This window comes from Microcaecilia unicolor, chromosome 10 (assembly GCF_901765095.1).
Source record: "Microcaecilia unicolor chromosome 10, aMicUni1.1, whole genome shotgun sequence".
In the NCBI taxonomy this organism is placed as follows: Eukaryota; Metazoa; Chordata; class Amphibia; order Gymnophiona; family Siphonopidae; genus Microcaecilia; species Microcaecilia unicolor.
In genome coordinates, this window is record NC_044040.1 from 60,949,910 (window position 1) to 60,975,748 (window position 25,839).

General features: G+C 41.5%; 1 protein-coding gene across 1 annotated transcript in view; it reads left to right on the forward strand.

Annotated features, from left to right (window-relative positions):
- DOCK4 (dedicator of cytokinesis 4) overlaps positions 1 to 25,839 on the forward strand; it is a 798,954-nt gene that overhangs the window by 580,792 nt on the left and 192,323 nt on the right. Inside the window, 2 exon segments of the mRNA XM_030215964.1 lie at positions 3,845 to 3,930; positions 18,686 to 18,781. Coding sequence (XP_030071824.1) covers positions 3,845 to 3,930; positions 18,686 to 18,781 — 182 coding nt within the window.

Consider the following 25,839-nt stretch of genomic DNA (forward strand, 5'->3'; position numbering starts at 1 on the left):
AAGTTGGAAGTTTTTGAAAGATGAATAATAACAGTGGAAGCAGAAGACTGCTTGAGAAATTTCTTGCACTATTCTGTATAGACTGAATCCAGTGCAATTCTAATTGAATAGTTAAAATCCAGGAAAAAGGTGCTGAAAATAGACAATTGAGAACACGCAAATGGTGATGTAAGTCTTGAGGGATAATTGGTAGTTTCCCTTAGTCTTTCTGTGATTTAAATAATGACTCTCTGAGAAAAGGTAAAGAAAAAGATGTGGATGTGCTTGATTCTATTGCTTCTTCTTTTAGTTTTCAGCTAGAGAGCCTGTAAAGCTTGTACAGTATTCCTTCAGCTCCCACTCAGTTTTTCCATGCTGCCTTAGATCGTTTTTAACCACCCACCTTCATTCTGCTTCAGAAATTATGAACCAGCAGGATGATATTTATGGGCATGCATTTTCTGTAAGATTATATGCACCTTTCTTTTGCTGTATTTGCTGTTAGATTTGGATTGATTGTACCCTTAGCAAAAGGAGCCCTATGCATAGTTATAACACATGAGAAAGGTACAGGTCACCTGACAAGTGGATGCTATAGTAGACCAGCATAACCTGAAGCTTGGAGTACACACAATATTTTAAAAAGAAGTAATGGGCACTACTGCTATTAGTGTTATGCTTATTACTGCACAGTTAAAGTTAGAAAATGAACACACAGGAAAAAAAAACGAATGACCTACACCTACTAAAGATCAAACAGGAAGCTCTTGGAAAAAACAGAGGTTAACAGTTCAGCATCTCTCTTGACTTGTACTTTTATAGTCTGCCGGTGTTTTTTAACCCTCTGCTGGAGGCACACCTAGTCAGTCACGTTTTCAGGATTACCACAATGAATATGCATGACATAAATTTTAAAATATTGCAGACTCTTTGTATGCAAATCTAGCTCATCCATTTTAGAGTGGTGTAGGTGGGACAGATAGGCTGTTATTAAGGAATGAGACTTATAATTTTGGGAAGCATGCATAGCCAGCTGGTGCTAAAGTGATGCTTGGCTAGCTGTTGCAAAAGTTGAGCTAGTATTCATCATGTGTATGTGTTATTAAGTACTGCATTACAAAATTTTATTGTAAGAAAATTGTGTGTTGTGGGAGGGCAGAATGCCAGCATTTGTTGATTCTCCTTGCAACTACTAATACAATTCTGGGAAGTTGTATGCATTTCTGATAAATGGATTTGATATCCTGTTGCAGTTATTTTATTGGTAGCAGAAGTTGTTTTTTTTTTCCCCAAATACCATGATCACCTACCAGTGCAAGACCACTTATTATTAAGTCTACCTAGTAGATAATGCATCATATATCTGGAAATTCCACATATTATTAGTGTCACACATATTTTAATTTTCTACCAAAACTGTGGTATGTTTTTCATGACCAAGTGATTTGAAAAATGCTTGTTGCTGTCATTTCTGTTTGTTTGCAATAAATCAGAAACAGGAGTAAATCAATATACAAAGTAATATTAATCTGGAGCTATAGGCATCATATGTAAGCCCAAGGCTTAAGAATTTTATTATTCTGTAGATGTAGGAGAAACCTAAAGGTTAGAGCAGCTCAGAACTAGGGGGGTCTTTAACAAAGGCGTGGTAGCGTTTTTAATGCACACTAAACACTAGAGACACCCATAGGAATATATGGGTATCTCTAGCATTTAGAGCATGCTAAAATCGTTAGCGCACCTTTGTAAAAGGACCCCTTGGAAAGCCCAACTGAAATCCCACTGTAGCTATTTGTGATTTTGGGCAAGTCATTAAGGGAACCTTTTACTAAGGCATGGTAGGCCTAACAAGAGCCTACCGTGCAGTTAAAGAGCACTATTGCGGGACACGCTGAGGCGTCCCGCGATAGTTTAGACAGCAGCGCATGCTACTCCTGCGGTAAAAAAATATTTTTTGCCATGGAAGGTATAACTGAGTGCAAAGAGTAGGCATGCCTCTGCTAAGGAGGAGATTCTATATATGGTGCCTAAAAACTTGACGCTGAAATCATTGCCCACTAAGCGTATTCTATAATCGGCACTTAGATTTAGGCGCCAATTATAGAATATGCATAGTTGGTATTTCAGCACCTAAATCGGCATGCATCCATTTACACCAACTAAGGCATGGCATAAATCCTGGCACATAGATTTTGGTGCACTGGGTCATATTCTATAACAAGGCGCCTAAATTTCAGAACGCCCACGAAACACCCATTTCCCCACCCATAACCAAGCCCCTTTTTGCTTGTGCACATTAGAAGTTTGTTGCACATCTTTACAGAATACGCTTAGCGAGTTGTGTGCCTAAATTCTAATCAGTGCCAATTAATGCTAATTGTTGCTTGTTAAGTGCTGATATAAGTGCTTATTAGTGTCAAGCCAATTAAGTTACACTGGTTGTTATAGAATCCGTGCCAATTTTGGCGCCTAAATCTAAGTGCACTATATAGAATCCAGGGTAATTGGTTAGCATGGGCACATTGCCATATGCTACCCGATTAGTACAAGAGTAGCACGGGAGTCCTTATTGACTACTAAATAGGTGGCAGTAAGGTCCCGGTGGTAATGGCCACACTCTAATGTGGAAATTAGCATGTGTCCATTTAAAAAATAGACCCCGACTGTAGCAATTTTTCAGCTGTGCTAGAAAATGGCCTGTGCATGCGGCAAACTCATGTGCTATTTGCAGCGCCAGCCACTTTCTAGCACGGTTTAGTAAAAGGACCCCTTGATTCACCATTGCTTCAGGTACAAACTTAGGGGCCCTTTTACAAAACAATGGTAAAAAGTGGTCTTAGCATGCCCTTACGCTGGTCATTCCCACTCGCTAAGGCCATTTTTACCACTGGGATAAAATGGCTGATTTTTCTATTTTTCTTATTCATGGTCATGCGCTCATTTTCCCATTAGTGCCAGAGCCCGTACCGCCTCCCATTATGTAGGCTGTAAGGGCTCATGCCCTAAACATGTGCTAATTGGTTAGCGTGCGGCAATGCCCATGCACTAACCGATTAGTGCAGAACACGCCCACTCCACCCCAAACCCACCCCCAATGCTAAAACATTTTATTTTATTTTTTAGCACGGAGGTAGCACATATAGATCCCCAAATTACTGTGAGATGCCTCAGCATGCCCCAAAGTAAGCCATTTTTTGCTATGGTAAGCACGCATTTGTGTTTACCGCAACTTTGTAAAAGGGCCCCTTAGATTGTAAGAACCTCCGATGACAAGAAAATACCTGAATATAATTCACCTTGAGCTATTACTGAAAAAGATGTGAGCTAAATCCCAAAACACCTTCCCTGACCAAACATGGGTTCTTTCCTGCTATTTTGTTGTTGTCAGAACCCTAGAAGGCCATTACCTGTGAACACTTGTGCGCTTAGAACTGTGGTGGAAAAAACTGCATAGGAATCACAGAAGGCTAAGCAAGTGGTCGGATACAAAGAATGTGTTGTCACACTTTTGTTTCACTGTGAGATTTAGGAAATGTGACTTGTTCTAGCTGCAACCCTGCAGGAAGAATTCAGGCAAGATACAGTGGCTGGGCTCCACGCTTTTTTTGTTTGAATCCATAAATAGCTGCCTCAGTAGCAGCAGCAGGAACAGCAATTACCTCTGAGCCAGCACTTTAAAGACATCGCTCTATTTTAAATTAGTCCCAAAAAGATTTTTCAGTGATGGTAGCAGCTTAAGACGGATGGTGCTATGACCTACGAAAAAAACTTACAATTTTGAGATGTGAAGTCATCCACTGAACATTACTGCCTTCAAAAGAAATCGTAGTGAAGAGCAATCAGCATTTCTATGCATGCGTTTCAGGTAGAGGCAAAGCTAATTGACAAATTGGACAGCTTGATGTCAGAAGGAAAAGGTGACGAAACATACCGAGAGCTCTTCAACAGCATGTGAGTATTAAATTTAACAAAATTTTATTCAACAAATGGGGTTTGACAGATTAGGTGATAATGCCATTGCTAACAGCAGCTGAGATTTTCATAGAGGAGTCTCAGCTGTTAAAACAAATGAAATTCTGCACAATTGCCTAGAAAAGAGAAAACAATATCTTTTATTGTAGCATTAGTGATGAAGATTCTCTTTCTGACTGGAATGTTGATCAAGGATAGTACTGTGCATATATTGCGTGCAAAGCCATCTGTATTACTATTTACTTGTATTATGAAATTTAAAGAAAAAGATGCCCTTAAGTGGGAGTGAAATATACGTCTGACATTTTTAATAGAAAGCTGAAGGAAGTAATAAATGGCTGTGTATTTTTTTATTAGATGTATTCTAGAAGATATAGTGGTTAGTTAGGCAGCTGCACGGCTGACTTCACAGTGATTGGTCATTTCTGATCAGTTGCAATCCCTTATGCTAAATGCATGATGAAGTCTGTGCAGTACTCTTGTGCTCTGTATCATGGATTCATACTGTATAATCCTGGAGATGGGAGAATGCTGCTATTTATCCCTGGTGCACCTGTCACAGCAATAGGGGTTGGATCATAGACTGAATGGGATAGGAAGAAAATGGACAAAATACTGATTGAGGCATTAACTCCATTGCCCTTTGAATTTTAAATTGAGATGAGCAATTCATTTTTTTCTACCTAAGATTAAAACTGCCCTATACAATTTGCAATTTTCTCTATATTCTCTAAATTGTTTTTAGTGGTCATTTCTGTCAATTTTAGTGGTCATTTCTGTCAATTGATTTGATCTGATGCCCTTTATTCAGCAGCGTGTGTTCTTGCTCTAATATGAAAGAAGTATTCTTTGCATTACTATTTTCACATAAAAGTATCAATTATTTCCCCCATTACCTTTTAGGAAAAATAATCAAATAGCAACTTTGCTCTCCATTTAAAAATGAGATGGGTTTATTGGGTGAAATTTAAGGAGAGACATTCTGTGAAAGTAAACAAATTACCTGTTTTTTTTCTACAGTGTATTGGTCATTTATAGTCACAGGTTTTCTTTCCTTATAAAACAAGTTGTAAAAAAAATACATTATAAATAGGTGAAATTTAAAATGTGTTTTTATGTCCAGTTAGTGAAATTTAGTCATAGTATAACAGTAAAGTCAGAACTGATCTTGAAGTTTAATGAGAAAAATGTAATGTGTAAGAAACAAAGTGTTCCTTTTACAAATGCACGCTAGTGATTCCGGCACGGCAAATACGATGAAACCCATAGGAAATGAATGGGCTTCTTCACATTTTGCCACACTGGAATCACTAGCAACTCTTTGTAAAAGGAGCCCAAAATAAACTTAAGCATTTTAAAAGGTAAATTGTGAGGTTTCACTTTATCATTCTTAGACAACAGGTTATCCTAAACATATTTGTGAACTGAGCTATTAAATCTTTGTAAAACCTTAAGGAATAGATGAGGTTATGCCTAAGCAGTCTTTTCGTGCAGAACTGTAAAAGAAATGTTTAAGATCCTCTGTGGTTTCTTTTAATTACAGTAAATTTTAACATATTTAACAAGATGAAAATACAAAGGCTTTGGTTTTCTCAACCTTAAGCATCCTGGGAATAATTTTATAAAGCATTTTCTGCTTGTGAAACATGTTTTACATATGGAAAATGACTCAAAATTAGACTTACTAACAAAATGATACGGAATGATATTCCTGCTGTGTGTAGACATTGTAGGAGGCTTAATTTGTACACATTTTATAAAATATGTGAGTATATGCATAGAACCCCAAATTCTATAAATGGTGCTTAAAGTTGCTTGTGCAAATTTGGGCATGCACCCAATTTGTGCACACAATGTAATTGAATGATGAGCCAATTAAAACTGATAATTGGGTGCTAATAATCAATTATCAGTACCTTCAAACTTTTCCCAAGCAAACATCAGATTTTGTGATGTATATTAATGGGTTGTGAAGGACCTTCAGAATTCATGCATCCTGACTGCTAAACTCTTAGTTTTCTTGCAGTCAGGTGCAAATCGCCATTGATCCTGTGACATATGTTTTTTTTTTGTGTAAGTTCTTTTTTCAACCAATTTTCTATGTTTAGTGCTCTGTTCTTCAAAAGTCTCATGGTTCATTTCACAATTCGTTTCTTATTTGCCACAATACGTTAAATGTATTCATTTACTTAACTGGCAGCAAAATACAAGATATCAGGAACCTCAACCGACTTGGCCAGGTTTCGCGACTTTTCGTCAGGGCGGAGATTCTTTTTCATTCTCCAGCTTCCGTCTTTCTGGCAGCCATTCTGTTGAACAAGAAGACGGAAGCAGGAGAGTGAAAAAGAACCTCCGCTCTGACGAAGTCGCAAAACCTGGCCAAGTCCGTTGAGATTCCTGACGTCTTGTATTTTGATGCCAGTTAAGTACATGAATACATTTAACGTTGTATTGTGGCAAATAAGAAACGAATTGTGAAATGAACCATGAGACTTTTGAAGAACAGAGCACTAAAAGTAGAAAATTGTTTTAAAAAAGAACATACATCAGAAAATAAGTATTAAAACAAAATAACATATATCACAGGATCAATGACGATTTGCACCTGACTGCAAGAAAACTGTGAGTTTAGCAGTCAGGATGCATGAATTCTGAAGATCCTTCACAACCCATTAATATACATCACAGAATTCGATATGTGCTTGGGAAAAGTTTGAAGGTATTGATTCATGTTAATCCCCGCAGTGCCTTAAGTAACACTGTCCAGATCTATGTGATTTATCAATAATCAATTATCAGCACTAATTGGCATTAACTGAAATTTATACATGCGTTTTTAGTCATGGGGGTCCACATGTAAATTTTACATGCATCTCCAAAAAGGGGGCATGGCCTTGGGCAGATCAGGGGCATTGCTAAAATTTGGTTATAGAAAAAGGGGGATCCATGTCTAATTTAGTCGTGAGGATTTACACCAGGGTTTATTTGTTGTAAATCTTCCCATCTAAAGTTAGGCGCTGATCTTGATGCCAAGCGTATTCTATAGATGGTGCCTAACTTTGAGCGACATTTATAGAATAGCACTTAGCACATTTTTTTGGCCTTATTTATAGAATTTGGTCCAGAGTAGATATAAATTTGTGCACTTCTGGAGCTAGTTTTAGGTCATATTTTATAACGGCACATATGTGCTTATGTTGCCTTTATAATTATGTACCTTTTTAAATATTTTGCATCAGCGCCTTTTTAATAAAATTCACCCCTCTATGTGAACTGATACAATGTGAACTCAAAGAAGCAAAGAGAAAAATATGGCTAGCAAAAGCGTGAGCGGAAGAAAACATGGCTAAAGATGTAAAGAGAGGTGACAACACCTTTTTCAGATATATTGGAGAAAGGAGAAAAGATAGGAATGGAATTGCAAGACTGAAAGATAATGAGAATGCTTATATGGAGAGTGAGGAGGATAAAACGAATGTGCTAAACAGTTATTTCTCTTCAGTATTCATGGAGGAAAATCCTGGAGAAGGACCACAGTTGGCTGCCAAGGGAATATCTGGGATTGGAGTGGATACTGCGCCGTTTACGAAAGAAAGAGCTTATAAACAGCTGGGGAATGAAGGTGGACAAAGCTATGGGGCCGGATGGGATACATCCCAGGATACTGAGGGAGCTCAGGGAAGTCCTGGTGGGACCTCTTAAAGATTTATTTAATAGATCTTTAGAGACAGGAGAGGTTCCACGAGATTGGAGATGAGCGGATGTGGTCCCTCTTCACAAAAGTGGAGACAGGGAAAAAGTGGGAAACTATAGACCGGTAAGTCTCATGTCAGTGGTAGGAAAAATAATAGAGTCGCTGCTGAAAGAAAGGATAGTTAACTTTCTAGAAGCTAGCTGGTTACAGGATCCAAAGCAACATGGATTTACCAAAAGAAAATTCTGCAAACGAATCTCATTGACTTCTTTAACTGGGTGACTAAAGAACTGGATGAAGGACATGCGCTAGATGTAATCCACTTGGATTTCAGCAAAACCTTTGATATGGTCCCCCACAGAAGGCTCGTAAATAAGCTGAAAGGGCTGAACTTAGGACCGAAAGTGGTGAACTGGATAGGAAACTGGTTGACAGGTCGCAGAGGGTGGTGGTAAATGGAATCCACTCGGAGGAAAGGAAGGTGAGCAATGGAGTTCCTCAGGGGTCGGTGCTGGGGCCTGTTCTGTTTAATATATTTGTGAGAAATATTGCTGAAGGGTTGGAAGGAAAGGTTTGCCTTTTTCCGGATGACACGAAGATAGCCAATAGAGTGGATACCTTGGAGGGAGTAGAAACGATGAGAAGGGATCTCCAAAAGTTAGAAGAATGGTGTAGGGTCTGGCAGTTAAAATGTAATCTTCATTAGTTTTAGAAACCTAATGATTCTATGCTTATTTTCTCTACCTTTAAGTGAAAGTGTGTGTTATAATTAATTATAGTGGTGCTCAGTGTCTGATGTGATAGTTTTAAGCTAACTGGTAACTTACACAGATACACCAGTGACTGCCATCATTGCACACCAACTCCCCTTCCTCCCTTCCTATTCATCAGATATTTTGTAGGTGCTATGTGGAATATTGTTATCGCCGGTAATTGGAGAGTAAAACCAATGCTGGGCAGACATATACGGCTGAACAGATATGGATGGACTGCAGTGTAAATTTTAAGGGGATGCAACGTTAGCTTGAGAACTTTTAGTACAGGAACAGTGCTGGGCAGACTTTTATGGTCTGTGCCCTGAGAAAGGCAAGGATAATTCAAACTCGGGTATACATATAAAGTATCACATATCATGTAAAATGAGTTTATCTTGTTGGGCAGACTGGATGGGACCGTTCAGGTCTTTATCTGTCGTCATTTTCTATGTTACTATATTATGGGGTGAAGATTCTCTTTAAATATACTACTACTACTACTTAACATTTCTAGAGCGCTACTAGGGTTACGCAGCGCTGTACAAGTTAACAAAGAAGGACGGTCCCTGCGCAAAGGAGCTTACAATCTAAAAGAACAAAATGTCAAGTTGGGGCAGTCTAGGTTTCCTGAGTAGAGGTGTAGTGGTTAGGTGCCGAAGGCGACATTGAAGAGGTGGGCTTTGAGCAATGATTTGAAGATGGGCAGGGAGGGGGCCTGGCGTATGGGCTCAGGGAGTCCGTTCCACGCATGGGGTGAGGTGAGGCAGAAAGGGCGGAGCCTGGAATTGGCGGTGGTGGAGAAGGGTACTGAAAGGAGGGATTTGTCCTGAGAGCAGAGGTTATGGGTAGGAACGTAAGGGGAGATGAGGGTTGAGAGGTAAGGACGGGCTGCAGATCGAGTGCATTTGTAGGTTAGAATATTATGTGAAAGCTATTTACCTTCTAACACCTATTTACCTTCTAACACCCATAAGTGTCAAGAAGTGCACTATGTAAAAAGCGTGCACATTGATGCCCACAGTTTTCTCTGTGAGAGCTTTGATGATCAAAGGTGTGCAATACTTCCACTTTGAAAATAACATCAGAAAAATTATATGCTTGCATTTACACTTGCTATTTAGTACACACAGGCGTCTTTGTTTATGCACATTTGCCCAGATTTTCAAAAGCATGCACATAAGTGGCAACCCATTCTCACTCCCATTCCACTGGAAGTCATCCACGTGGTCTGGGTAAAACTCACATGAGAGGAAATCCGCTGGCAAGCGGAGAACTCAAACGTCCCACGGTAAAGACAACAAAACACAAAAAGTGGGAGAGCAACCAAGGCTACCAGAAACTGGAAGATGTTCTTTAATTAAAAGTTTATTGAAAGTTAGAAGACTCGACACAACGTCGTGTTTCGGCCATCAGGCCTGCATCAGGAGTCTATAAAAACATACATTTATATGTAAATAAAAAATTAATAAACATAAACAATAGACACAATAGAGTTAAAAAGTTATATGTATATATAAAAAAACTAAGAGATTTGAATGATAATTCTGAAAACAGAAGGTATAAGGAATGTGTAAAACACATACGTATGTGAACTTATGGCAAAGATATGTGTGAATATATATGGTTTACCGGAAGGCAAAAACACATACGTTTCTATATGACTAAAAACAATGATAAACGCATACATTTCTATATAGATAAATAGAATGAACAATAATAAATGTATATAAAGTACAAAAGTCAATTAATAAAAAATATATGAATTAAAAAATATTAGACTATAATTTTAATCAAATAATAAAACAAGAAATTATATGATGCAAAGAACAATGAACCATTTAAAATGCGATTTGCTGATGAACAAATGATTAAAGTCTATAAATATTGAGATAATTTGTGAAAATCATGGATTTATGGAATAGAATTTGAAATTAATTATTATAACAAATACGTAAAATATGAGGATGATCAATGTTTAAATCACATACATATTATACATGTCGGTATATTTAATAAGATGCTGAACACATGAATAAAACTTTTATGTGAGGGACAATGATAAAATAGTGAAATTAATGTGAGGAAACCATTTGGTTAGGATATACTATGGATAGAAAACGTTTTAACTCTATTGTGTCTATTGTTTATGTTTATTAATTTTTTATTTACATATAAATGTATGTTTTTATAGACTCCTGATGCAGGCCTGACTGCCGAAAAACGACATTGTGTCGAGTCTTCTAACTTTCAATAAACTTTTAATTAAAGAACATCTTCCAGTTTCTGGTAGTCTTGGTCGTTTTCCCTTTTTTGTGTTTAAAACTCACATGAATCATGGTGTATGTATATACTGTTACCCACAAATCACGTAGGGAAATTTTGAAAAAGTGTTATTTCTGCAGATAAAATATTGTTTTACCTACAGAAATGCTTCTGAAAATTAGACTGTGATGGTATTTTTTTAACAGGGTGCCAAGGTTAATAGAGCATGAAGGTGCCTATTTTATAAAGAAACGTGGAGGGGCATTTTCGATATGACGTCTAAGTCCAACTTCAGACGTTTTGCTAAAAACATCCAAAGTCAGAATAAGAAACAAGTTAATTTTCCAAAAAGAAAAACGTCTATCTTTTGTTTTCGAAAGTAATGTTTTTAACAAGGTTTTGTGCTTTGGACATTTTGTTTTTTGGTCCATTAAAAAAAAACCACATTCAAGTGAAAAACGTAGAAAATCAAACCATTGGGATGTAGGAGGGGCCAGCATTTTTAGTAGGCTGGTCTCCCAGACATCCCAGGAGATAAATGGGGCATCCTAGGGGTGCAGTGGACTTCAAAAACATGCTTCCAGGTACACATCTCACCACTGCTCCCTTATCTTGTCTGTTGAGCCGCCAAAACCCACTGCCCACAACTGTATACAATAGTCCTTATGGGTGAAGGGCTATATGTGGGTTGGTACAGTGGGTTTCTGGTGAGTTTTGGAGGACAGATATAATACTTTTTAAAAAATTGTCTAACTGATATGTGGGTAAAAGTATATATATATTTCCACCACAAATGTGACAGGTAGATGGAGATAGGGACCAGAATCCCCCACTCCATGGTGCACTGCACTGACCACTATACTACTCCAGGGACCTGCATGCTGCTTTAATAGACCTGGCTCTAACATCTGAAGCTGTCATAGAGGTTGCTAAATCATATTTGTATTCACATTTGTGGGAGGGGGTCAGTGACCGCTGGGGGGGTATTGGGGGGTCACTCCTGATTCCCTCCAGTGGCCATCTGGTTATTTAGGGCACCCTTTTGTGCCTTATTCATTATAAAAACAGGTCTAGATCAAAACGTCTTAGTTTTAGTCCTGGACACTTTTATTTTGTTCCATTATGTTTGAAAAACATCCATGTGTTAGGAACTCCCAGATCCCACCATTAAGATGCCCCTGACACACCCCGTTGTGATTTGAACACACTTCTGATGAACTTCATAGAACAACATCTAAAAATTTGTTTTGAAAATACCAATTTGGATGTTTTTCTGAGAAAAACATCCAAATGCAGATTTATGCCACTTTTTGGACGTTTTTCTATTTTGAAAATGAGCTCCATAGGCACCTATGTTTCTTTTTGAAATACTAGTGCAAATCCAACAGAAATTGCACCTAGATTTAAAGTACAGACACTAAGCTGGCTCAAGAGCAGATGTAAATATAATATACACAATTGCACATATTTTATAAAGTACACACATAAATCATAACTCTGTCCATGCGCTGTTCAACTGCACCCCTGAGCATGCCTACTATACAAGTACACGCTGACTTACTCCATGTGCATTAGGTGTAGGCGTGTAGCTTAATTTTATAAGAGTCAATTCATATTTGTTAATCAGCATTTTACATTTGAAAATGGTTTATAAAATTACCGTACACCCGTCCATATTGTTGTAAAGTTTACAGATGCTTTGTTCTCACTGGGGTAAATATTCAGCCAGAGGTGGCCAGCCTTTTTTTTTTTTACGCTGACCATGGACATCTAAATTAACCCCAGGCATTCAGTGCTTTGCCATGTGTGGGCCCTGGCACTGAATATCAGGGCTAATTTGCTCGACGTTAGATGCCGGAGCATATGTGGATCCTGGTCGATATTCAGCCAGGGCCCACATACGACAGCAGTCTGCAGCCCTGGGAGTCCCCTCCCGGCACCCCCTAAAATCTCCTCTCTTTCTCTTTCCCTTTCACCCAGGCCCACCACTATTCATAACCCCCCCCCCCCCATTCTCCCCAAACATCACCCCATCCCCCACCCACCTGCAGTCTAGGTATCTAGGTAGGTCCCCTGGGCCTAACTTAGCTCCATGGTGGTTCAGTGTGGGTTGATGGGAGTAGGAGCGAAGCCCAGTTGTTCCTGCCTCTTGTGAATGCATCCAGAAAATGGTTGCTGCGACCTCTTGCAACACCCTAGTCGTACTATTATTACATTTGTGGCTCATACGATTTCAGGGTATAATGTGAATCCAGCAGCATTACTGCTGAAATGGTGGCCCGAAATGATTTGGAGACCTCACTAAGGGGTCCTTTTATCGAATGGTGGAAAAAATGGCCTGAACGCATTCTTACGTGGGTCATTCCTGTGTGCTAAGGCCATTTTTACCACATGAGCAAACGACTGATTTTTCTATTTTTTGAATTCATTAGCTCATGAGCCCCTACTGCTAACTGTTGGGTAGGCAGTAAGGGCTCACACACTAATCATGTAGTAATCAGTTAGCACATGGCGATGTAGCTATGCTAAACAATTAGCGCAGAACACACATACTCTCTACTACTGAACTGCCCCCAGCGGTAAAAAATAAATTTTATTTTTTAGTACTTTGATAGCGCGCACACATGCAACAATTACCACAGGAAGCCTAAGAGCGTGTTGATGCTTACTGCTGCTTAGTAAAAGAACCTCTAAGTCAGGATCATCATGAGATTTCCCCTAGGCCTGGCTCAGGCGTGGTCATGACAGGCTCGTAACTGAATGTAGATGCCAAAATTGCTTCTACTTTGTTTGTGCAGTTGGGGCGGCTCCAGGAGTAGGATGAAGTAGTAGTTACCCTCAATGGAGAGTCAGCTGTTGTGAGGGCTAGAGCCCCGAATTTTGGACAGCTTGACTAGGCTGGGCAGATTGGAGCTTGAATCAAGAGAAAAGAGCACATAATATTGGGTGCTCTTTGGGAAATCCTTAGGTGACTTGGAACACTTGTTGGCTTTAAAGATGGATAAGTTATGGAAATTTCAGCTTTAAGTTAAGTATTTGCCAAGTGGAATGAAGAAATTCTGAATGTCTATGGTAAGAGATCGGATGACTTAGAAAAGACTATCGGAGAATAAGACTTGTCAAACTATGTTGATTAAGGATAAAACCTGGTGCACCAGAATTTGGAGATGATAGAAGATGATAACAGATGATTGAATTTGAGATTTAAAATTTTTCCAAAATCCCCTTTGATCTTTACAGTAGACATGGTGAAAAAAAGTATTTTCAGGAAGTCTTGTAAATATCTAGAATATGTTTCCACAGTTGACCAGGGCTATCTATGTGGCTATGCAAAAATCTGCTATCCCAGGAAGAGATCATGGGAAGAGTGATAGGACTATAGACTTGACTAGCTTCTTAGAAACTTCTCAGCTCATCATTACCAAAGCTACTCTAATAGTAACATTTGCTTTAGAGACTGACAGAAACTGGATACTACAGCTTTATTTCCCATATAAGACAGTTTCCTTCTGTGAATTAAATGTAATGGTTTTTTCTGATTTGTTCAGAGCAAAACAGGTTAGGTGAAGAGCTTTTAGCAAAAGTTCAACAGGTTCTTGCTCTGGGAGCAGTTTCCCTGTAAATGTTTTGTGAAATATAAGACTAGGAGTTATATTTTTGTTGATCCTTTCTAGATTCCAGGTCTGTACCACTACAGGTAGCTCCCTCTTCTCCTGTTGCTATGGATAAGTAGAGTCTGGTAATAAGAGTAATTCCCTTTATCTGCTTCCTTTTCGTTTTAATTTTCCTTTAAGGAATGATATACTTCAGCAATTATTCTCTGCTATCTTTTCTTGCCCCCCCCCCTCCCTCCTTGGTTATGGATTGCTTGATGAAACTTGCTTTATTTCTTAGCTATTTTCCTTTTTGACTAGATGCTTGTTGCTTGACATGGAGTACCAACAAGGATATGTAATTTTATCTAACTGGTTTATCTCCCAATAGCAAAAATCATACTTAAGAGATATCTTTGTTTTTGCTTTCTGAAAGACCAGTTTGCTTTGGTTTCTTTTTGTTTTATTTTATTTAGTACAGTTAAAATTAAAATTCACTTAGATGTTCTTTTACTAAACTGCAATAAGCACTAGCACGTACTTACTGCAGCTTAAAAGGGTTTACCACGGGATGTGCTCAGGTGTCCTATGGTAAGATCCTAATCTGTGTGTGCAAACCACACGCTAAAACATATTTTTATTTTTTTTCATAGAGGGGCGTGTCTGGGGGGTGGAGAGTGGGTGTTTCTGCACCACTCATTTAGTGTATCTATATAACTGCATGCTAATTGATTAGCACAGGAATAGCACATAAGCTTTTACTGCCTACAAAATAGATATCAATAAGTGCTCACATATTAACTTTATTTAATGGCCACACGCAAATGGCCATTCATTCAAATAATGGAAAATTGGTCATTTTACTCCTGTGGTAAAAATGGCCTTAGCATATGGGAAAGACCCACATAAGGGTACACTAAGGCCACTTTTAACTGTGGTTCAGTAATAGGGCCCCTTAGCTATTATTTTTTTAAAATGAAAACTAATGAATATTTATTCTTAAATTTCAGAGCTTTCAATAATGTAGAACAGTAAAAAATAGTTCAGTAGTAAGCAATGGAGCACTTTTATTATTATTACTAGTAAAAAAGGCCCATTTCTGTCAGAAGTGAAACGGGCGCTAGCAAGGTTTTCCTTGGAGTGTATGTTTGAGAGAGAGTGTATGTGAGAGACAGAGAGTGAGTGAGTGTGTGCCCTCTCCGTCCTCCCTTTATGGTCTGAGGCCCCCCTTCCACCCCCACCTCTCTGGTCTCAGGACCCCCTCACCCCCTCCCTCCAGCCACCCATGTCCAGCGACCCTCCGCTCCCCCTGCCCCCCCTGCAGCCACCCATGTCCTGCGACCCTCCTCTCCCCCTGCCCCCCCTGCAGCCACCCATGTCCAGCGACCCTCCTCTCCCCTGCCCCCCTCCAGCCATCCATGTGCAACGACCCTCCTCTCCCCTGCCCCCCTCCAGCCACCCATGTCCAATGATCCTCCTCTCCCCTGCCCCCCCTGCAGCCACCCATGTACTGCGACCCTCCTCTCCCCCTGCCCCCCTGCAGCCACCCATGTCCAGCGACCCTACTCTCCCCCTGCTCCCCCTCCAGCCACCCATGTCCAATGACCCTGCTCTCTCACCTGCCCCTCCTTCTTCCACCCAGGTTGTGTAACCAATTCTTCGGGGCAGGCAGGAAAGATCCCCAGTCCTGCCAGCCCGCTGCTAGTGCTGGCGCTGACGCTCCCCCGCTGCCAGATCGCTGTTCAAAATAGCCACTGAGACTTCCAATGGCAGACTCGCGAGACTTCTGCTGAAGTTTTGGAGGCCGCCCTTGTAAGTATCGGCGGCCATTTTGAACAGCGATCCGGCAGCGGGGGAGCATCTGCACCAGCGCCAGCAGCGGGCAGGCAGGACCGGGGATCTTTCCTGCCTGCCCCGAAGAATTGGTTACACAACCTGGGTAGATGAAGGAGGGGCAGGTGAGAGACCAGGGTCATTGGACATGGGTGGCTGGAGGGGGGGCAGGGGGAGAGTAGTGTCGCTGGACATGGGTGGCTGCAGGGGGGGCAGGGGGAGAGGAGGGTCGTTGATTGATGCGCCGCTCCCTGCCACTTGCTCCGCGTGTTTCCCTACTCCTCCCCCTGCCTGGGAGTCAGCTGTGAGTGACATCAGCCTGGCTACGGAGCCTAGCTCAGCAAATCCGAAGGCACCACGGACACAGGCAGGCACTTTAGAACGTTGGTGGTGAGAATTATTATATAGGATTAGCATTTGTATAGTGCTACCAGACGCACGCAGCGCTGAACATCTGATACAAAGAGACAGTCCCTGCTCAAAAGAGCTTACAAGCTAAATAATACAGACAGACAAGACAGTTACGGGTGAGGGAAGTAATAGGTGAGAAGTAAGGAAGGGACAAGGGGAGGGCAATTGAGTAGTGGCTAGGAGCTAAAAAGCAGCAGTGAAAAAGGTGGGTTTTCAGCATAGATTTGAAAACAGTGTGTGGGTTTTTCCGCGTGCTGAACACTTGAACACTTTTAGCATGGCAGTAAAATGGCCTCATTTTCTATTTCTGCCATTAATTTCCTAATTAGCACATGAGCCCTTACCATCACCTATCTACTAGGTGGTATGAGCTCCTTCGCTAACCACACACTAATGCCTATGTTTACTAAGCGGTACTACCCTGTTTCCCCGAAAGTAAGACATCCCCTGAAAATAAGACCTAGTAGAGGTTTTCCTGAATTGGTAGATATAAGGCCTCCCCCGAAAGTAAGACCTAGCAAATTTTTGTTTGAAAGCAGGGCCGCCGAGAGCCGGACAAGGCCGCCCCCCCCCCCCACCTGAGGTCACCGGGCCCCTCTCCATCCACCCTCCGTCGCTCCCGGAACTAACCTTAAACGCCTCCTTTCACCTTCGCAGCAAGCAGCAGCAGGGCAGACCTCTCCTTCCTTCCATGCCCCGCCTTCACGGACGTTACGTCAGGCGAGGGCGGGACACGGAAGGAAGGCGTGGCTTGCCCTGTTGCTGCTTGCTGCAAAGGTGAAAGGAGGCGTTTAAGGTTAGTTCCGGGAGCGACGGAGGGCGAACGGGCCAACCCCGATCCAACCCCGATGTTTCCCCAAAAAATAAGACAGCCCCTGAAAATAAGACCTAGCGCATTTTGGGGGGCAAAAATTAATATAAGACAGTGTCTTATTTTCGGGGAAACACGGTATGGGCACGTTAGTGTTTTTAACGTGTGTAAATGGTTTATGCATGTTAAACACTAACGTGCCCATAGAAATCTATAGGCGTGTTAGTGTTTAACGCCTTAAATTTACAGGGGTGTTAAAAATGATAACGCACCTTAGTAAACATACCCCTAATTGGTTAGTGCACAGTGATGCAGTTGCGCTAATTGATTAGCTCTGGGCAGGCCTACTCTCTGCCCCCAGCATTAAAAAATATTTTCTGTTTTTTAGCACATGGGTAGCGCGTGTTGAACACAAATCTACCACACGACATCTGAGTGCACCCCACTGTAATGGATTTTAAAATGCAGAAAGCACACATTAGTGCTTACCAGAGGCGTATCTGGACTTCGACCGGAGGGGGGGCAGAGCCAGAGTGAGGGGGCACATTTTAGCCGCCCATCAGCGCTGCCGACCCCCCCCCCCCCCCGCCATTGCCGGACCCCCCCTGCCAATGACCTTCTCCACCCCTTCCCGCCGCCAACCCTCTCCCTCCACCATCGCCTACCCTTGCTGGCGGGGGACCCCCAACCCCTGCCAGCCGAGGTCCTCTCTTCCGTTTCAGCAAAGCTTCCTTCAGTTTCAAATTCTGAGACGTCCTGCACATTGTACATGCAGGACGTCAGACTCAGAGCAGGAAGCTTTGCTGCAACGGAAGAGAGGACCTCGGCTGGCGGGGGTTGGGGTCCCCCGCCAGCAAAGATAGGCGGGTTGGCGGTGGGAGGGGGGTGAAGAGGGTCGTCGGCAGGGGGGTCCAGGGCCAAATCTATGGGGGCCCAGGCCCCTGTGGCCCCATGCAGATATGCCCCTAGTGCTTACTGCAGCTTAGTAAAAATACCCCAATATTTTGCACTGGTAATTCTAATGAATAGTAAGAAAAAAAAATTTTAACCTTTAAAACACCCTATAATTGAATTGAGCAATTTATGCTGATATATGTTAGGAATCAAATAATCCTTCATTTCGATATTTATTATGTGGATAATCTAAATTTAATTTTATTTTAATAATGCTGCCTGGATTAGAATTCCACTATTTGGTCCATATCCTAGGTAAGACATTATCTTTAAATTGTGCAGCTTCTGATAAGAGCTTCAAGTCAGATCTGTGAATGTTGCAGTGGTTGCTAAGGCACTCAAGGCATTGCCACAAGTAACATGATTGCCATGGCAATAGATAAAAATAAATGTTGAAATTGTCCTGTTATTTTTATTTTAGCTTACTTAAGAAAATTGAGCGGGAAACGTGGCGAGAAAGTGGCGTTTCGTTAATCGCCACTGTAACTCGTTTGATGGAGAGACTACTGGATTATAGGTGAGCAATCATTACTTACTTGGCACTGAGAATGTATTTATTTTTGGAATCCTGATGGTAGAGCATTACATATGGGCATTTTTACTAAAGTCCAGTAAGTGTTTGCACATGCCACATGTTATGTGCAGACACTAGTGTGTAGTTATTGCAAAGGCTGTTTGGTAACAGTTGGAGGCGTGTCCAGCATTCCCCTACATTTACCACACAGAAATGTTGCCTACTATGTGTTTATGTCAACACAGTTAGTACAACTCTTGAAGTGACGTTAAGTGCAACTCTGCTAATTGCACATTTGTCGGCACATGATAATTACTCTGCACTAACAGCAATGTGCAGTCCAAGCCCAACCTGTGTCCATGCCCCATCCAATCACATCTCCATCCTGCACTCAGTAGTTAGTGCGAGATTTTTATTGTATCCAGTAGACATTAGCATATGCTAAAACCCATCTTAGCTCCCAGATTCTATATATGGCGCCCAAATTTGGGCATGCTTCCAAGATGAGCGCACAATTTAATTAGCTAACGAGCTGTTAACCATCAATAATTGGATGCTAATGACCAATTATTGACATTAATTGGCTCTATTTGGGATTTGAACGTACCTCTGGCTGCATACTATTCTACAATGCTGGGCACCTAAATTCCATAGCATTCACCCCAAAAGGGGGCATGGCCATGGAAGGGGCATGGGCAGGTCAAGGCACTCCAAAAAGTTACAAGCATTGTTATAGAATAATAGGTCTCCACACCCAACTTGGGCACCCAGATTTACACCAGGTGTCAGCAGAGTTGGGCATGAAAATTGGCTCTAAGCGCTATTCTATAAATGGTTCATTCCCTTTGTGGAATAGCACTTAGTGGCGATCTTTTCCAGCGCCCATTTATGAGCGCCATTTATACAATTCCCCCCCCATCTGCTTAGTGCACTTTAGTAAAAGAGCCTCATAATGATTTCAATCTTATTAACTAATGATTCCATTTATTTCAATAGCAGGATATAGGTACAAATTATTTAAAAACATGCTGATCAGACCAAGGTTCATCAAGTCCAGCAACCTGTTTCAGATTGTATGCAGTCTTTGTCAAAAATACCCAACAATTCCCAGAAAGAAGATCAAATTTCTCATAATCCATAGCCAGTGAATAAGATATAACCTTCCCAAGTCTACCTGACTAATTGTATGCATGAATCTTTTTTCCTGGAACGTGTCCAAACCTCCTTTGAACACCACTTTCTTATTTGCCTTAACCACTTACACAAGCAAGTGCGGAAAAATATTTTCTACAGTTTGTTTTTAATGCTAATACTTATTTTTATAGAGTGTCTTCTTGTTTTAATGTTTGAAATGCTAAACCATCATTCCCTGTTTAAATGTCCCACCCTATGCATGCTTTTATAAATTTCTTTCATAGTTTCTCTCGGTCATCTGTTTTCTAAGCCAATAAACCATATCTTGTTTAGCCTTTCAACATAAGAGATATATTCTATCCCCTTTATCATTTTTATCAACCTTCTGTAATCCCCCATTATGGGGATTACTGAGTCACCAGGGGGAGCATATGGACGTCAGGGGCGCAGCTACGGGTGGGCCTGGGTGGATTCCAGTGTTACGTGGTAACCTAATGAGATGCAAATTCAAAGTGCGCAGAACTTGTGCGCTAATCAGGGAAAGCCTGCCGGACATGCGCACAAAGGTTCTGTGGTAAAGGAGGCTTCACTGTTCGCATGTTCAAAGAAGATGAAGATGTCACCACATCCACATCACAAGTTCAATTTACAATTTCATAAAGGATTGAAAATGTATCTTTTTAGTAAGTATTTGAATGAATAACTTTGTAAGGCCTTCTTGACTTTTAAGATTCTGCTGTTAACCGCCCACCCACTTCTTGCCCAGGCCCACCCAAAATCTGCTGTCTGGCTACGCCCCTGATGGACGTATGGCAAAATAAAAACCAGCATGTGTCCATTTTCAGCCTGAGACCTTACCGCCACCCACTGACTTAGCGGTAAGGTCTCACATGCTACTCGGGCGGTAGGCATGCAGTTCATACCCACTGCTGTTTACAGCCGAGTAAGTGCTACGTGGTAGAAAATATTTTCTACTGGGTGTTTTGGCATGCACCAAATTCAGAATTACCGCCCGGGGCACGTGGTAGCTGGGCGGTAATGCCGATTTGGTGCGCGCTGGACGCATGTAGGCCCTTACGCACCTTTATAAAAGGGCCCCTCAGATTTTTACAATCTAAGGGCTCCTTTTACCAAGGTTCACTAATGGATTTAGCATGCACTAACAATTAGCGTGTGCTAAATGCTAAGAAGCCCATTTTATTCCTATGGGCTTCCTAGCATTTAGCGCATGCTAATGATTAGTGCGCATTAAGGGGGTCTTTTACTAAGATGCGCTAGAGCTTTTAGCTTATGCTAAAAATCATCTGGCACTAAACACAGAGATGCTCATTATACTTCTATGGGCATCTCAGCATTTAGCTTGAGCTAAAAATGCTAGCACACCTTGTTAAAAGACCCCCTATTAGCTCACCTTAGTAAAACAAACCCCAAGGGCCCTGTTTATTAAGGTGCACTAGCGTTTTTAGCGTGTGCACAAAATTAGTGCGAACTAACTGTGTAGGTGCCCACAGGAACAGCGCGCGCTAATGGTTAGCGTGCACTAAAAGCACTAACATGCCTCTAGCGTGGCTTAGTAAACAGGGCCCTAAATGTTTAACCCTGCATTTTTTAGCATTAAATGTTATCTGCCGAATTTTAGAGCATTCAAGCTTCACTAGATCCTTCCTCAAGCTATCCACACACCTTATATATCTTGATATCATCTGCCAAATGGCAAACCTCGCCAAACAGTTCTTCTGCAATATCACTCACAAAAATGTTAAAAAGAGCCAGTCCAAGGACCAATCCCTGCAGCACACCACTGGTAACATCCCTGTCCTCATTTCCTCAGAGTGAAATCCATTTATGTTTAACCTTTATAGCTTTTCACTCAATTAGTTTCTAACACAGCCACTCTAGGGTCCATACCAAGGGCACTCAGTTTATTTTTATTCTCCTATGTGGAACCATGTCAAAGGCTTTGCTAAAATCTACGTAAACCACATCTAGAGCTCTCCCTCAATCCAACTCTCTGTTCACCCAGTCAAAGAAATTAATCAGATTTGTCTGACAAGACCTACCTCTAGTAAAATGATGCTGCCTCAGGTCTGCAATCCATTGGATTCCAGAAACCTCATTATATTCTGTTATAGAAGTGTTTTCATTACTTTACTCACCACAGAGGTCAGACTAACCAGTCTGTAGTTCCCAAGCTCCTCCTTTTTTCCTCTTTTATGGAGAGCGACCTCATCCACCCTCCTACTGTTGTCCTGAACCACTCTCAACTCTAAGGAAGCACTGAAAAGGTCAGTCAGTCGAGGTGTCAGAATTTTCCTAAGTTCTTCTTTCAGTACTATTGGATGTATCCCATCTGGCCCCATCACTTCATTTACCTTTAGTTTAGCTAGCTCCTCACGAACACAGCCTTCTGAAATTCGTTCAAGATCTAACCCACTTCTATTCTTATTTGTATTTATCGTCTGCAGTGCCACTCCTAGCAGGGCCAGTCTTAGGCAGGGGCGACAGGAGCGGTCCGCGCGGCACTCCCTCCTGCTCCCAGCCATTGCTGCAATCTGACTTCTTGCCTCCCCTCCCCCGAGCCACAGGATGCCCTCCTGGCACATACCCAAAGCCACCCTGGTGGTCTAGTGGAGTCTTCGGGGCAGGAAAAATTTCCATTCTTTCCTGCCCACTTCCGGCGCTGACCCCCTTGTTGCTGCATTGCTCTTTAAAAATGACTGCCAAGACTTCTGTGTCATTTGGAGGGGCTGGTTAAAGGGACAGGGAAGGGAGGGGAGAATACTGTAAAAAAAAAAAAAATCAAGGTAATATATCTGTGTCATTTGGAGGGGCTGGTTAAAGGGACGGGGAGGGGAGGATACTGTAAAAAAAATTAAGGTAATATCTGTGTCATTTGTAGGGGCTGGTTAAAGGGATAGGGAGGGGAGGATACTGTAAAACAAATCAAGGTAATATCTGTGTCATTTGGAGGGGCTGGTTAAAGGGACACCCTAGTACTATTATATTTGTGCAGAGATTTCTTTTCTCCTGGTAAAAGGCCACTAAACAGACATCATGTTATGAGAATTAGGTGCTAAACATTCAGAGTTTCTATCTATCTCTTTATTTACTTATTTATGGCATTTTATCCCACATTAAACATGAATTAGATTGAAACCTGGGAGCATTTAAAATCTTTTTTTTTTCTGTGCCTACATCAAAAGAAAAAAAGATGGCATGTGGGAACTTGCTCTTTTTGCTTTGTGGAATGCATTGGTATATTATAAAAATGCACTTGCCTTTTTTTATTATTACTATTTCACAGAGAAGGTATTGCTTAATGAGAGAAAGGTTTCCTTCATGCAGAATTGTCCAGAGTCATTCTAAATGTGCCAATATTGTCCAGTTCAGCATACTATTAGCAGCCAAGTTCATGCAAAGTTAATTATGTTCAGTGCTGCTTGCTATGTGAATATTCAATCACTGTTTCATTATTGCTACCAAGTATTACATATTAAGGGAATTTGTTTTAATTCATTTATCCAGTGCACATGGTTTTGCTTTTTAAACCCAAAGGTTTCCTATGATAGCATTGTGCATATTTGAATTAGTTTTTCTGTACACATCTTGTCAACAAGGGGCAGGGCTAGGTGAGACGGGGGGGGGGGGCACCAAACTGGTCTGCACAGGGCCCCACAGTTGCTAAGACCGGCCCTGACTCCCAGCCTTTCATCTGTAAACACAGAACAGAAATATTTGTTAAGCAATTCAGTTTTATCCTATCAGCTTCTTCATTTTCCTCCCTTTCATGCTTGAGCTTCATAATGCCACTTTTGCATGTTCTCCTATCCCTAATATGTCTAGAAACTGTTTTGACCTGGTGTTTCCATTTGCATTTGCTTTTTTTTCAGTTTTGCCCACTGCTTCTCTATTACCCCCTAGCTGTTCCCATCCAGGTAACAACTCCTTGAGGTATTCCCCCATATGACAAAGTTTGTATTTTTGAAGTTTAGAACTTTTACTTTTGAATTAATCCTCTCCATCTGTGTCTTAATATTGAACCCCACACCATGCGGTAATCACCGAATGCCAGGTGATCACCCACTGTAACATCAGAAACACTGTCCCCATTCATAAGTACCAGGTTCAGTATGGCCCTATCATATGTGGGTTCCAATACCAATTGCTGGAACATTTCTTCCTATAGAGAATCAAGGATCTCCCTACTTCTAGGTGACCCCACAAAAGGAATGCCCCAATCAATGTCCGGCATATTGAAATCCTATAGTAGTACGTCTTTTAATAGCTATAGTGTGGATGTCTTCAATTAAATCTGTGTCCACTCAAAGTGTAGTCACACTGTGGACCTATAAAGAGGCATAATGATATTTTCAGTTTTGTTCTCCATCCCTAACATTCTATGACACTCATTTACGAAGCAGATGGATTTCTCAGAATGCCCCTCCCCCCCCAAAAAAGAATCCATTGCTGAAATTCTCCAAATTATGCTTTTTGAAAGGCAGAATTTGGATGTTTTAACACTGCAGTGCATCCAAATAACAAGGGGGCAAGTTGAAGGCATGTTTTAGGCGGGACTAGGGCAGTCCCAAAAGTAGGATGTCTTTCAGTGATAATGGAATGGGAAGAAACATCCATGGGGAAAAAGAAGAACATAATTTGAACTGAATCATTTCCAGGGTACAAAAAGGTGCCCTGATTGTGAAGGTGACTACTACTACTAGAGGGATAAAGGCATGACTTCTCCTTAATCTCCCTCCCACCCCCCTTAAGAAGTGAAAGTGACATTGGATACAAGGCTGTATAACAGCTGCTGGTATTATAGTCATTCCTAATAGAGCAACAAGCAAGTGTAAAGAGTGGCCTAGTGGTCAATGCAGTGGACTTTGAACAATAAGACCCAGGTGTAGCTCCCTCTTTAACTCTTATTTCTGTACAAATATGTGAGCACTCCTGGAACATAGAAATACCTACTGTACCTGAATTTATTAGACACCTGCAAGCGTGATGGCCATTTATAGTGGTGTACCTTTAGGTACAGTAGGTTTTTATCTGCTCCTAGAGTGCTCACAATAACTTTAAGATGAGATTTGTACCTGGGTCCTGTAAAGTCCACTGCACTGACCATAAGGCTGCCCCTCTGCTCTGCAGGGACATCTGACAGACATTTTTGTGCCTGGAGTTTTGGCATTCATATTTTGACCATTTCATTTTGGAAAATAGCTCTTCATGTTGAATGTTTTCAGCGCACGAATGTCCTCACAGCCGTGGCGAACCGGCAGTAAAAACAGCTGGCAGGCAGGCAGGCTTGCTTCCTCGTCGCTTCCCTTCCCTCCCCTCTCAGCGTGTCCCACCCTCGCGGAAAGGAAATTACATCAGAGGAAGGTGGGACGCGCTGAGAGGGAAGGGAACCAACAAGGATGCAAGCCTGCCTGGCTGCCTGCCTGCCTGCCTGCCAGCTGTTATTACTGCCGGTTCACCACGACTTCGGGTAAATTAAAGATTTCAAGGAAAGTCAGGGAGCTGAGGGAGGGCGGCAGCGGGGGGGGGGAGCCGAGGGAGGGCAGTGATGGGGAGCATGGATGCACGAACGGAAGGGAGCACGGGTGCACGAACAGAAGGGAGTGGGCAGGTGAGCCGGACCTCACAAACAGGGTGCTGGTACGCTATACCGGCGCGTACCGGCACAAAAAAAGCACTGGTGTTGTTCAAAGTACTAGGTCATAGTACTTAAGTAAAAATAAGGGCCCTGTTTTGCGTGCGCTAATCATATAGATGCCCATAATATTTACTATGGGCATCTACATGGTTAGTGTGCGCTAGCTTTTAGCATATGCTAAAAATGCTGGCGTGCCTTTGTAAACAGGGCTCCAAATGTATATTTTAATACTTAAGTAAAAGTAAAAATTATTTATTTATTTCATTTATAT